Source organism: Carlito syrichta, unplaced genomic scaffold (genome assembly GCF_000164805.1).
Source record: "Carlito syrichta isolate Samal-C Ts95f unplaced genomic scaffold, Tarsius_syrichta-2.0.1 Scaffold309294, whole genome shotgun sequence".
Taxonomy (NCBI): domain Eukaryota; kingdom Metazoa; phylum Chordata; class Mammalia; order Primates; family Tarsiidae; genus Carlito; species Carlito syrichta.
In genome coordinates, this window is record NW_007253390.1 from 678,845 (window position 1) to 693,364 (window position 14,520).

The 14,520-nt window shown below is 55.4% G+C and overlaps 1 protein-coding gene across 3 annotated transcripts in view; it reads right to left on the reverse strand.

Moving 5' to 3' along the window:
* Positions 1-9,664: 9,664 nt before the first annotated feature.
* KIF21B (kinesin family member 21B) overlaps positions 9,665-14,520 on the reverse strand; it is a 33,925-nt gene continuing 29,069 nt past the window's right edge. For 2 of the 3 annotated variants that reach the window (XM_021717134.1, XM_021717133.1), the window contains 5 exons: positions 13,553-13,717; positions 13,138-13,255; positions 12,166-12,336; positions 11,446-11,645; positions 10,595-10,988 (listed from right to left, as the gene is read on the reverse strand). In XM_021717134.1, coding sequence (XP_021572809.1) covers positions 10,889-10,988; positions 11,446-11,645; positions 12,166-12,336; positions 13,138-13,255; positions 13,553-13,717 — 754 coding nt within the window. In that variant the 3' untranslated portion in view covers positions 10,595-10,888. Of the gene's footprint in view, positions 10,366-10,594; positions 10,989-11,445; positions 11,646-12,165; positions 12,337-13,137; positions 13,256-13,552; positions 13,718-14,520 lie in introns of those variants that run through there. The other variant, XM_021717135.1, reaches the window with a different exon arrangement.

The following is a 14,520-nucleotide window of genomic DNA, read 5'->3' on the forward strand; positions in this document are numbered from 1 at the left end:
CGCTGCCCAGGCGGGTCTCGACCCCGCGGGCTCAGGCAATCCACTCACCTCAGCCTCCCAAAGGCGCGGGATTACCGGCTGAGCCACCGAGCCTGGAAGTAGCCTCCTCTTATAAGAACTTAGACTGACAAGTGAGAAGGAGAGTAGGGTAGTAACTAGGAAAGAGATGCAGGAGACTGGGCTAGGGTTAGTGGACATTGCGAAGGGAAGAACACATCATCCTTTGAACCTCCGAGAGAGGTGGTCTGGGCAAACTTCCTCTCCATTACATGGGCCAGACGCAGTGGCTCAAGCCTGTAATCCCAGCACTTCAGGAGGCTGAGGCGGGAGGATTGCCTGAGCCTGCGGATTCAAGACCAGCCCAGGCAACATGGTGAGACTTCGTCTCTACAGTAAATCAAAAAATTAGCTGGGCATAGTAGTGCACGCCTGTAGTTCTGGCTACTTGGAAGGCTGAGGCGGAAGGATTGCCGGAGCCCAATAGGTCGACACTGGGGTGGCCATGAGTGTACCACTGCACTCCAACCTGGGCAACAGAGTGAGACTTCAACTCAAAAAAATAAGAAAGAAAACAATTCCATGCTGCTGCGCTGCACATGATTGGATTTTTTGGCAGCCTAAAGCATATAACCATGAAGATTTTAAGTCAAGATATAAAGAAGCAATATTTAAACAATGGGGTTCACTCCTCTACTTTTGGGAGTAGGAGGAAAACGTGTGTGAGCCAAAGATCTGAGTGAATCTATATGAATTTCATGCTCCAACTGGGTCAAGGCCAGGGAAAGTGATTCCTGTGCCTTGGTCAATCCAGGAAGGCTTCATGGGAGAAATAAGATTTCGGGAACTGGAGTAGGCGGGGATGGAGATGTAGAATGTTTTGACAGATTTTTGCACTCAGGGGTGACTCCAGTTTAGTCTCAAGACTGGCTGAGGGGGCAGAAGCACTGGCCATGGGCTCCTTCCCTCACCTGACAGCTCTTCTTGCAGCTGGAGCAGGAGGCGGACAAAGCCCTCTGGTTTCTGAAGCAGTGTGTGGCCCTCTTCAAGAACCCCCAGGCCCCCATCCGCCTGGCAGCTGTGTGGTTTGCAGGTATGGCCTTCTGTTGTCCTGGAGCCACTGTGTTCTTGCTGTAGTGTCCTTCAAACAGACTGAGGACGCAAGACATGAGGACATAAGGGCCCATGGTAATGACACTGGAGGGCCAGAAGGGGCCTGTGCCTGCCTGCTCTCCTCCCTGCAGGAACTGGTTGGGTTGGATGGTACTCTTCCCACGGCGGAATGGGCAGAGTCCTAGGAGATCAGCTAGCAGGGTTCCCAAAGGGGGTGTCAGGGGCGTGGAAGCTGCTCCATGTGGGAAATTCTGATACGGGGGGACTATCTCGTGTCACCCCAGGGAGGAGTCCCTTTGGAGCAGAGGGGCACCCACTCCTTCACCCAGCTCACTTTGCTTGGGAACCCTTCAGAGAAGCAGGGGATGCAATTTTGACTTTATGTCCAGATCTGAGGCTGGTGGCCAAGGGAGGAAAGACAGAAACAAAGGAGGAAATGGCGAGTGTTTGGGGAAGGAGAACAGGAGCACTTGCAGTTAGGGACCCTCAGTCCCTTGTGGGGCCACTGAGGTGCCTCTGTGCTCTGTGTGTCCCTGTAGGCCAGATCATCCAAACCCTAGACTTGGAAGAGACTGAGGAAGTCGAGGAGGCCTATGCAGGTGAGTGGCAAACCAGTCGCCGGCTCCCTGCATCTTTTAGAGGAACCGGTGTTGGTGGGGAAGGCTCAGAATTAGGGAAAATGGGCAGATGGGCTCACAAAAGTGATTATTCAGAAAAAAGCAAAGTGGTAGATTACCCTCCGGGCACTTAGGTTTTGGTGTGTTGGCCAGAGTCCTCTTGCCCCAAGTTCACTTTTCTTCTTTGGTTTTTTTTTTTTTGAGTCGGGGTCTCACCCTCTCACCCAGGTTGGAATGTAGTGGCATGATCATGGCTCATCGCAGCTTCCAACTCTGGGCTCAGGTGGTCCTTCTGCCTCAGCCCCTGGAATAGCTGGGACTACAGGGGCATACCACCATGACTAGCTAACTTTTTGATTGTTTTTGTAGAGACAAATTATCACTACGTTGCTTAGGCTGGTGCTGAACTCCTGGCTCAAGCTATCCTTCCACCTCAGCCTCCCAGAGTGCTGGAATTACAGGTGTGAGCCATCACACCCAGCCTGTTGCTCATATACTCAAAGCTGCCAGTCTTGATCCCATTGCCCTGGGCCTTCCCCCGTAGCAGGGCCCAGCCCTTCCGCTCAGCCCAGCAGCCTTTCTCTGTTCAAAGCACCATGACAGTGTCTGTGTTGCAGCCCTATGGCACATGCAGAGAGACTCCAACCCCTCAGTCAGCTGCCTCACCATGCAGACCTTCTACATACTGGAAGCCAACAGGAAACTGCAGTTGGCCAAGCCCCCGACGTCCTGCTTCTGCAGAAGGAGGCCCCAAAGGAGCCGCTTCTGAGCCCACACCCTTGGGACCCGGATGTAGGCCTGGCTCTGAGATTGTGATAAGAGAGCCAGCCTCTTGGGCCCCACTCTGGAATCGGAGGTGTGTCCCTGCAGAACCGTTATAATAAAAGGAGAACGTTCACCTTTGTGGAAGTGACTGCTATATTGCCTTTCCAGTCGAGTCCATTCGTGGCAGAAGAGGGCAGAGCCATTTGTGTGAGCCACCTTCTCTGCAACACACACCTGGGGCCCGGCTGGCCTCTCCCGGTCCCACCCCTCTGCGTCCTTCCTGCATTCAGCCAAGTGACCTGAGGCCAGAGCACGCAGTTTCTTTTGATCAACTTCATCTACGGGCTGGGAGGAAAGTGATATTGGGACTCATAAGGTATCTACCTGTACTGGGCAATGCCCTTGAGGGTGAGCCACAGAGTCCACTTTGGCTCAGTTCAGGCAGGAAAGTGACTTGTTAAAGGGTTATTAACACACTCACAAAATGTTCCGGGGTGCCACATGGCCAGGAACAGGAGTGCTCTACAGAAACACCATCATGGCTCCCCCGTGGCACAGTCCAAACCACAGTCCGAGTGACAACCCTCAGTCCTGTGTGCCAGAAGCTTGGCCGCTGTCCCTCCCTTAGGCCGAGGCACGAGCTGGGTCTGCACTTACTACCTCCCGTTATTCCTGTCGGAATCAGTCTTACCCAGGCTCATCTAGCAGACAGTCCCTGAGGCCATTCTCAGGGTTGAAGCAGGGTCATTTGCTGCTCCCATAGCCAGCCCCCAGTTTCCCCAGCTAGGGTGTCACCTATTCCCTCTGACCTTCAGTCAGCTGGGCCCTGGGCAAAGCTCACAGGACAATAACCTGAAGTCCTAAAACGTAGACTTTCTCATGGGCAAGCATGCTGGGTCATGAATGGAGCTTGGTCACAGTGAGGCCCTGCAGTGCCTGGCCTCTACCACCTGCACCCAAGCCCTCGGGAACACATGGAGCTCCCTCCTTGCTCACCCTCCCCACCTCTCTGTGTCTCGTGCTTGGCCATGGCGGTGCTGCTCACAGCATTGTCTCAGCCTGGGCCCGGCAGCAGGAGTCCCTCAGTCACGCTTGCAAACAACCTCAAAGGTGGCATTAAAGGCCGCACTAACATCTGCGTGGGCCAGCAGACTCTTCTCACCCACTTTCCTCAGCCTGTTCTCTGGTTCCCATGTCAACTGCTACAAGCTGTCACTAGGGGCCTTCGCTGAACCTTTATAAATGGAAGAGTGGGAACGATGACAAGACCCAGCACACTCACATACCCTTCCTGGACCCTCAAGAGGCAATCTTGCTTTGCTAGTGACCTGAGTTTGGGAAAGCCACATTTTGCTGCAAACCTTCTGAAGAAGGTGGGGCAGGGGATGCCACACAATCACAAGAAGGAACCAGCCGGCTGGAGTCCACACCAGGGCGGGTCTCTGTGTCCCACCCACACACCCCAAGCCCTGCCTGGGCAGTTGGCCATGCCCAGATGTCACTTCCTACAGCTCACAGCGGGCTCTGTCCCACACTGTTGGTTAAAAGGTAGATATTAAAACCCTGTTGGCTGGGCACGGTGGCTCAAGCCTATAATCCCAGCACTTTAGGAGGCCGAGGTGAGAGGACTGCCTGAGCCCGTGGGTTCGCAAGACCTCATCTCTACAATAAAGAAAAAAATTAGTCAAGTGTGGTGGCGGGGGCCTGTAGTTCCAGCTACTTGGAAGGCTGAGGTGGAAGGATCGCCGGAGCCCAGCGGGTCAAGGCTGCGGTGGCCGTGAGCATGCCACTACCCCCCAGATGGGCGACAGTGAGGCTCAAAAAACAAACAAAAAACCCTGTGAACAGGTCAAGTGCATTGGGATAGGATCCACTTCACAGACTGTTCTGACACTCCCACAAATCACCCCCTCACCTTGGTCAAAGCCAAGGTACTGAGTACATGAGAAGAATGGATTCTAGGGCCATCTTTGTCCCAGTATGATCTTGACCAACTCTTTTGGCTCCTCTGTGCCTCAATTCCTTCGTCTGTAAATTGAAAGGGTTGGAAAAACGATCTTTGAAGGTGCCACCTGGTTCTGACAATGAATGGCTCTTGCCAGGTCCTGAGAGCAGTCATTCCCTTGAGTCTGGAAAAGCTGCCCCTTTGCTTCTGTCCTAACCGGGTTTTTTCTTGACCCTCTTGTTTTCCAAATTTCCTAAAGTAAGCAGACATTATACTTATAATCTAAAAAACCCCAACATCCCACATTGAAAGAATAAAAAATACACTCTTTTGACCCAGGGTTCTGCCCCCCACCCCATCGCTCAAATGCCTTGGCATGCTCCAAAACACAGTGATCTGAATCTGGGGAAACTACCTTTTGCTGCAAACCGTCCAGGGGAGCAGTGCAGTCACAGGAGGAACCAGCTGCTGGAGGCCACAGCAGGGCAGGTCTCTGGGTCCCACCCACAAGCCCCATGCACCCCCCTGAGCCTGCAGCTGGCCATGTCCAGATGTCACTTCCTGTGGCTCACAGTGGACTCTGTCCCACCATTGGGCAGGATTCCATGCAAAATAGGGGCCTGTGGAGAGTGAAGGTGGGGCAGGGAGTGGCATGGGGTGGAGCTGCGCCGGCCACCCAAAGGCCAGCCCAAAACAATTGCTTCCCAAGGCAGGAGGCTCTACGCCCGCTGGGGGCAGGGGGGTGGGGAGGCAATTAGGGCAATGCTGCCCCACCTGTGCCTGCCTCTGTGGCTCAGGGTCCACTCTCACTGACCAAGGCCCTTCTGTTTGAGGACCAGAAGCCTCTCCAGAGGAGATCTCACAGGAAGCCTTCAGCTTCCCACTCACAGCAACAACTTCTGCCTCCTGCAGGCTCCAGGAGCGTCTGCCATAGCCATAGGTCTGGACAAGCAGCTGAGGAAGCAACTTGGTTTTATATTTGGGAAACAAAGCAAAGAGCGACCCTGTTGTCTTCCTGATACAAAAAATCAGAAAGTAAAGTTTTCAAATGGCCATAGCTGAACATGGTGTGTCTTCTCCCCTAGGAGCCTCTCTGCCCAGGGCCTGGGCCAGAATCTCCTGGAGTTGATGAAGTGATTTATGGTTATCCCAAGGAAAAACGGGCTTTGAAAGACTGAGATACACTGACCTAGAAAAAATCACGGCCTTTGTAGAGCTACTTTCTCATAGGATCTTTTGCATTTGTCTTCTCTCCGTAAGTGACAAGAGACGGAAACGTGTCTGGTATGCACCAGGCACAGCATATTCCAGGCCCCAGAGAGACATGTGATACATTAGTGAAAGGCAGCGGGTGCTGTGGTCAGGCAGGTCTGGATTCGAAACCTGACTCTGACCTTACTAGCTGTGAACCCGGTCATGTCACTTCCATTCTGAGACCTTTCTCATTTCGTAAAACGGGAATGTCACTTGTCACACAGGATAGTGCAGAGCCAATGAAAAATGCCCTGAACAGTGCCTGGAATACAGTAGGTACTCAATAAATGCTACTGCCTGCTCTTCCAGTGGCTTCCCTTGCTCCTGGAAGCACTATATGGAGACTGGAGAATGCCACACTCTGAAAGCTCTGCTCCCTGCTTGGTAAGCACCAAACTCAGGGCCCTGGAAGTTCTCATCAGGCTGCACCCAGCCTGAGGCTTGCCCCACCCACCACCAACACCAGCTCCCATTCCAAAGGAGAATCACCAGCCAAAGGCCAGCAGCCCTAGGGGCCACACCTCCACAGACAACAGTCATTCGGGTTTTATTTATGACAACTTCTGAGAACACACACATCCAACCTAGGAACAGAAATATACAGCAGGCGGCTTAAATAACTTTCATACACTATGTACAGTCATCAGCAGAGGTACAAAACATATATACACCTTGTGCTAGCCACATTGCGGAGGGAGTGTGGGCCCAGTGACCCCTGCAGCCCGGGCAGGGGGGTGATTGCTAGCAAAGAGCTGGTGGGCAGGTGAGCAGAGCCCAGATTCACTTCAGGGGTCATCTCTGACCCTTGGCTCTTTGTGGAACAGTTTCTACTTCCAATGCAAGGCCCTCGGGATGGGGTTCTGAACTAGGGTGTGGCGGGGGCTTCGGGATCGTCTGAGTGATGGAGATGGGTGGGGGTATGGGACAGAACAAAGATGCCAAAGAAGAAACAGAACTCTCCCTGTGCTTCTGTCCTTGCACATAAGAGGGCGGGGAAGGATCTAGGAGCCAGGAGAGGAGGGCCAGGCCCAGGAGGGCTTGTGGGGGGCAGTGGGCACTGAATAGGAGGCTGTGCCAGGTGAAGAGCACCAAGCAGTTTCCTGTTTGGGATGGCAGAGGGACAGGCATCACAGACCTGAGCCATGAAGTGGGAAGGACTCACCACTCCCGCAAGGCAGCCTCTGCCCACACAAACACGATGGCTGACACATCGGGTACTGGGAGGGTCTGAACAACCAAGGGGGTATGCCTGCCCCCACGCCAGATGACATCAGGGGATGCCCCCCAGGAGTTGGGAGAAAGCAGACGAAAGAAGCACGATGTTCCCTGACTTCACAGCCGCCGCCTGCCCGTGTCTCTACCATACAGCAGGTCGCATGAGAAAGTTCCAGTGACATGGCGGTTTCCCTGTATGCGTGCTTTTGTGCTTTAAGTGGCCCTCCGCCTAAGACACACAACCCAGGGCAGACAGCAGGGCCGGAGAGCTGAGGGTGGAGAGTTTCCCAGGCTGAAGCTGGGGCGAGGCCACGCCCAGACCCACAGCTGTCCCTTCCCAAGGGGCTGAAAGAGGCATCCTGACCACCTCAAAGGCTTGGGTGTGCCAGCCTCTTAGCCTTTTCTCCTTCCTTGGCAATCTCCAAAGGCAACTCCAGGTCCTGCCATCAAGAATTCTGGCTGCCTTAAGAGTCAGTCGCTCAAATGAAAGCAAATACTGAACTGGTTAATACTGAGAATGGGGTCCTGACACAAGACTGGGCTGAGAAGGCCTCAGGGCATAGAACTTGCAAATCAGCTTCAAAAGCACTGGGGGGGGGGGGGGGGGGAGGGACCTGGCCCAGGAGACAGGGAATTTGGATCCAAGCTCTCTTCAGGCTCCACAGGACTGGGACCCAGCCTGCGCTCAGGCATTTGAAAATTTGGGGTGTGGGGTCTAGAGAGGGCTTTACTCCTGGGCATACAGATGTGGCCTGGCCTGTCTGGGCATGGCCTCAAATCTCAGGATGGGCACAGGGGATAAGAAGTAATACGGTGAGTCCCAGAGCTAGGACATGCCAAACCTTGGTCTGAGAAAAGGCGGTCTTCTTGCCCCCAGACACAGGCATCCCCAATCTAGCTTCAGACAGAGTCAACCTGGGGGAGCCTCCTGGGCCCAGGTCTGCCAAGACCACCTGCTAAGGGCTCTGTCCTTGTGCTCAAATCACAACCATTTTGTGCTTCCCACACTTAGGATGCTTGTGCAATGAGTGCAACTGGGGGCCTGCCCCTAACTATGTACCTTGGACATCCCTGAAGGAGTGGGTGGAGACTCCAACGCGCGTGGAGTCCAATTCGGAGCAGCTCAGGGACGATGGGCTCAGGGCTCCTGAAGGACTTCAAGTTTATAAAGTCAATGACACTCGCCAGAACAGCAGAGCCGGCCCCACCATGAGGTAGCTGACCCAGCAGAAACAGCAGGAAACGGGCAATAACAATGAGCACCTCTGGCAGGGCCATGGGTCACACCTCAGGCAAGAACAGGGCTCGCAGCCACAGGACAGTCACTCCAGGCTGGGGCATCCCCAGCCCATTGTGGGGATCACACCAAGTCATTTGTGTTTCGATAGCTTGTAAACAGTCATGCGGACGGATTCTCTCTCACAGGATTCAAGATCAAAACTTTCTGTTCAGGTGGGGAAGGACGGAGAGGAGTGGGAAGAGACGTGCGGCCACTTCTTAGTGCTAAGGGGGATGCCCAGCACCTCTGGGGTGGCCAGAGGAAGAGAGACTTCCAGCTATCACAGACTGTCCAGGCTCCAGGAGACCAGTATCTGGGGGTGTGTCCTTCCTGCAGGTCAGCTCACCCAGACTTCAATACTACATCCAGCAGAGCCACACTCAAGCAGGACAGACTTCTTAGCCTCCGGGGCAGCTCCGAGGAGGGCAGGCCTTGCTCAGCCTCCACCGGGGCCTCCATCGGGGTCCCATGGAACAGGCTCCAACTACCCTGGCCAGAGGGAGAGGAGCAAGGACGGAAACAGAGCCACCTCTGGAAATTCCAAAATTCACTGTGTCCTCTGAACGGAGTTGGGGTTCTTGGCTCCCAGACTGAGTCAGGAAGCACAAGGCCAATGAAGCAACGGAAAAGTAGTGTGGACAGGCTTGCGGGATGGGGTTGGGGTCCTGGCGGAGGGTAGAGCTCAGCCCCTCCCGAAGTCCATTCCTGTAAATTCAGAGTTTCCCCAAGAGGGGGCGCCCAAACACTGATTTAACAACCTCCCTGAAGCAGTGAGTCCATAGCCCCAGGGAAAAAGAGAATCCCAAAGAACTCCCTAATCTCCTAAAAGGGAGGGCCTGTGCCCCACGCCAGTTTTAAGGCTGAAAATGTGTCTCCTGAACAATCAAAGAGAAAGAAGCTGGAGAAACTCCCTGTCCCAGTCCGGGGTGAAAATACAGGTGGACTGGGGAGGTAGCAGGGGCAAGGGTGCCAGGCAGTCCTCGCCATCCAAGCCGCTTCCTAACAGACACAGTCCACCCAGCTGCTTCCTATGTGCCCCATGCAGGACACTGGGGAGTGAGGCTCCCTGGTCCTGCGCTGTGGGGTGAGCTCCCCCACCTTCCCCAGGGCAGCGGGTCTCAGAGGCGGTGGGCACGAGACCCTGCGAGTGAGAAGACACATGTGGTGCCACGGGCATGGCTGGTGTAAGGCTGCCCAGCTCGGATGCCAGGCCCCGGGGTGGAGGAAGGCACTGAAGCATCGGGTGGCCTAGAGGCCAGGGGCGTGCTAGAAGGGTCCCCAGGGGCTGTGTCGGGGAGAGCCTGAGCTGTAAAAAGCCAAAGGGGCATTTTCCTCCTCTCCGAAGTAGATAAAGGAGGCCTGGGGCAGCGGACTCCCTTTGGGATTCCTGGCCCCCAAGAGCTGAGGGAAAGACCATGTGGGAAGAAACTTCAAGTCAGTTTCCAGGTGGCAACGGCAAAAAATAAAAATAAAAAAATAATAAATAACTGAAGTATTCCTGACCATCTCCCCCCAAGGAATCTTTCTGGCAGCTCCACCTTGGCCCCATCAGAAAGGGATCCCAGGGAATTGCTGGGGCCAACCGGGACTCGTTGTTGGTGGCCAGAGGGTTAAGTGTCGGCTTCAAGGCCCAGCTGCCGCCACCTGGTTTCCATGGTTACCTGAGGACTCTCTTTCTGGGCTCAGAGGCAGGTACAGTGGCTCCAGAGGCTGAGCTGGAAGATGAGGGGGGAGGCCAGCTCCTGGGAGGGGCACGATGGGACTGGGTACTTCACCTTCCCCCAGGGCCCACCACGGCTGGGCCAGAGGCCTTGAGGAAGGGGCAGGGCTGGCTCAGCAGGAGCAAAGGCTGCCCGGGAGGGACAGGCGGGGATAATGCCCTTTGGCTTCACAGCTTAATTTTCTCCCCAACCTCTCTCACGGAGAGGCTCCCAAGAGGCAGGGGAAGGACTCGGGGAACAGTATCCCGTGGGAAGGCCAAGTGAGAGAAAGGAGGGCAGGAGAGGAGTCCGCACCCAGTCCCCAGAAGAGCTGGCCCCGTCGGGCCCAGCCACGGCTTCCCTTCCATGCTGTCCAGGCTGCCGGGACTGAGGGTCCGGGGGGTGTCCCTCTGACCCCAATCCTAGGGTGGGCCACTGTGGGGTAGCCGCCGTACGCTCCAGAACTTCACCGTCAGATCACTGGAGTGGACAACAGAGAGGGTGCTGGTCAGTTCTTAGAGAGGGCCCGGCTGGCTGTCCCCCCAAAGTCGAGGATAGCTAGATTCCCCAAACTCCGCAAATGGGGCTGGGGCCAGAAGGCAAGCATTGCTTAGGGGAAGGTGAACTTTGGGATGGGTGCTGGGCAGAGGGGGAGGGCCTGAGGCCTCAGGGTCCCCGCAGGATCCCTGTCATGGGTGTTTTTCTTGTTGGTGTTTGGTCTGGTCTGGACCCGAAGGCTCCCCCCTCTGCATCCTGCTCCCTGGCACCCCTCTCCTGGGGGTCTGCTCCACTGCTCATGCTCAGGGGAGGCGGCGGGAGCGAGAGGGGTGGGCAAGGGCAAGCGCTCAGGGCCAGGCAGGGTGTGAAGGGGAGGAGCAAGGAGTAAGGAGGAGGAGTAAAACAATCTCATACCGTTGAGAAGCAGCTCAGACCGAAGTGGAGAAAAAGAGGGAAAAGGAAAGAGGGGAAGAAGGAGAGAAGAGACAGGGAGAGACGGGGAGGGTCAGGGCAAGGTGGTGGCGCGGCCCTTTATGGCCAGGACTCGGCGAGGAAGGCAGGGGGTGAGTCCAGGGACGTAATTCCACAACTTTACCCGGCAGTCACTGTGGGGGAAAGAGGTGAAGGGCAGAGAGGAGAGGCAGGAGGAGATGGGAAGGGGAGGACAGAGAAGGACAAGGTGGGGACAAGAAGGAAAAAGAAGAAAGCTGTCTGAGTGGCAGCCCACGGGACAGAGGGCCTGGGTGCTCCCTGCTGACCAGAGCTGGGGCTGGAGAGGGTGGGTCTGCTGTGGGAGGGGCAGAAAAGGCTTCGAGACAGGTGAGCAAGCCCCAGCCCAGAGCCCAGCACTTTCTTCCTCCCCTGCCTAGCACCGTGCCCAGCACACGGTGGGCACCCAGTGAAGGCTGGCATGGGCTAGGCATGGAAGGGAGGCCGCCGTGGGACCTGCTCTGTGCACCGAGCCTACTGGGACAGCTGCGGGGCCCCAAACCACCCCGCCTCCCCTGCCCACACCAGGACAGGAGTGGAGAGCAGGGGCGGACCTCTCTGACCAACACCCACCTGGAGGCTGTGAAGATGTGCTTGGCATTGGTGCAGATGGCATTGATGGGGCTGTCATGGCCCTTGATCTCACCAATGGGCGTGAAGTTGTCTACGTTCCAGACCTTGATGACACCTGCACGGCAGGCACTCAGCAGCATGGGACGACCCGGGACAAAGGCCAGGGCGCACACCCAGTCCTTGTGCGCATTGGGGATTTGCTGTGGGAGGATCAGGGCTGGTGAGGGCTGGGGGGAGACGGGAGGAGAGAGAGGACTGCCCCAGGGCCCCTCTTGCTAGCGGTGGAGGTGCTTCCAGGTTCCCCCGGCCTCTAGCCTGTATGGCATTGGTCCTAGAAGCCAGTCCAGGGTGGCCTGTGCTGGGTTCTGGGGACCAGAGATGCCCCACCTCCCACGCTGAAGCCTAAGATCCTGCACTGGTAGAGAACCCTTCTGCCCTCAGCTGGGTGGGGCTAGAGTGCAAATGCTCCTAGGAAAGGGAATTTGGTCTTGGAGCTTCACATGCAAACCCAGGTGCTGAGAGCAAGTTGTCTACGGGGGAGTCAGGAGAGACTGCAGAGAGGGAGGAGCAAGATGGAGATGGGGAGAAGAAGGTGAATGACAGGCAGGCTTGGGAAGCTCTGAAAATCATCTGGCCTGGGGCCAGCAAGCCCAAGCCCCAACGTCCCTGAGGCCCTGCCACCTCACCCAGACCTACCCTTCCCCCTTCTCCCACCCACACCTGGATGAGCTCCTGCTGGTCCAGGTCCCACTTCTTGATGCCGTTATCTCGGGAGCCACTGAACAGGATGTCACCCTGGATGGCAAGACACTCGATGCCGTCGTAGTGCGGGGGTTCGAAGTTGTGGGTGGGGCCGATGGTGCCCATCACACACTCACCCAGCTCAAACATCTGCGGGAGGAAGAGCCAGCAGGGAGAGCCCAGAGTGGGGATGCAGGGCCTGCAACACTGTGGGCCCCGGGGCCTGAAGACCCAGGGGTCTGGCCCTGCTGGGGAGAGGAGCTTTCCCAGCAAGCCAGGGCCCCTGGAGCAGGGGCTGCTCCTTCAGAGGGTTTGGGACCTCTGAGGCTCAGGTCTTGACCCCTCCCATGGAGGCTGGGGCTGGGGATGGGGAAGACCCACGGAAGTTAAGGTGAGAGTGAATCAGTTGATCATGCAGAGACCCCACAAATAAGCAGGCGGCTGCTAAGGAGAAAGGTGGGCTTGGGGTGTAAGCCTCCCTTTAGAGTTCTTTTTTTTAAAAATAAATTAAATATATGACTTGAACTTTTAATAAAGATATTCATTATAATCCCACTCGCCACCCCTGACTCCCTGCTTCCCTATGGTCTCTGCGTGCATCCGGTTTTTAACGGCATTATCCATAAATCAGCGTTGTTTGAACACGTGGTGTTTTGTTTTTCTAGGCATCATTTTAATAGTCGCAATGCAACCGTTTGATTCATTTTCCCATAATTGACTTGGCTGTTTTTCTACCCTTAGGCATTTAGGTTATTTCTGATTTTCCACCACTTATGAAATAATGTTGCAAACTGTAACCTTCTGCACACAACTTCCTGCCTTCTTTGGGGTGATTTCTTCAGCATAACCCCCAGAAGTCTTGTTATTTCCATGAGTATTCCCAAGACAAGAGATGGCGAGGGTGGGGAGAGTGGGAGAAACCCTGCAAACGGCCCACCCAGACTCAGGTACCTTAACATAGTGGTCCTTGGAGCCTGTCACCACAAGGTCATGCTGGCTGGAGGTCTGGGTGACCGTCAGGCACATAACAGGGCCGATGTGGCCGGTCAGCTTCCCAACAGGCTGGAACCTGTAGTGGGTCGGGCCCCAAAGGGGGAAGTGGATTAGAAGGGACTGTGAATCACGGTGGGGGTTCTGCCCCAGAACAAACGGACCTGGTCAGGGTCCTCTCCCTCCCCGCCAGGGCAAGATCAAGAACCCAGACACAAGCTTCCCTGAATCTCAGGAATCTTAGAGGAGGGAGCCCAAGCCCAGCAGCACGGGGGACAGAGGTGCCGCTGGGGTCCTGTCCACCGGGGGCGGGTCCTCCCACGCTGAGCTGATATTTCCTGGGCACACCAAGGTCTCCTTTCCCCAGGCACCTCACCTGCTAAGCTCCCAGATGCGGACGGCATTGCCTGAGGCGGCATACAGCATGGTGCCTGAAGGGCTGAGGGCAATCTGGTTGATCTGATGCTCCCCCTGGGCGCTGGTGATGGCGCGCGTGGATGTGGCAGCACAGGCATCCCCTGATATCACCTGGCCCGAGGACCTGCCCGTGAGGGAGAGAGGCAAGGCCACAGGTCAAAGCGGTCTAGCCACATGGCCAGGAAACCAGTAAAACCTGTCAGGCCAGCCTTGTTAGCCCACTTCTTCCAGAAAGCCTTCTCTGACTGACAGAGAAGAGCAGCAGTTTCTCCGAGAAGCCGAACCAGGGGGAGAGCTCCACTCCACCCCAAAAAGGCAAGTCCCCAGGGCCCACCAGTTTGCCTGGGCACTGGCTTGGAGAGACTGCCAGACTCAGTCATGAGATTGGGTCTGAACCTGGATCTTGTGGAAATCACTTAACCTCTCTGAGGCTGTTTCCTCATCTGTAAAAAGAGGTGATGAAACGAGTATTAAGATTTGGGGTTTTTTGTTGTTGTTTTAGAGCAGTAAGGTTTACAGCCCACAACGCTGAGCACAAGATACAGGGATTTCTCCTGTGCCCCTGTCCCCACACAGGCACAGCCTCCACCATCATCAGCACCCCACCAGGTGGTACATTTGTTACAACTGATGAACCTACATTGACAAATCATTATTGCCCAAGCCCAAAGTTTGTGTCAGAGTTCATTCTTGGCAATGCACACATTCGATGTATCTGGACAAATGTATAAATGGTATCTACAATGACAGTATCATAAAGAATAATTTCATTGCCCTAAAAATTCTCTGTGTTTACTTAAAAAAACTTTTTTTTTTCTTAATTTTAAAGACGGGTCTTGCTCTGTTGCCCAAGCTGGAGTGCAGTGGTGCAATCGTAGCTCACTGCAGCCTTGAAGTCCTGGGCTGAAGCGATCCTCCTGCCTCAGT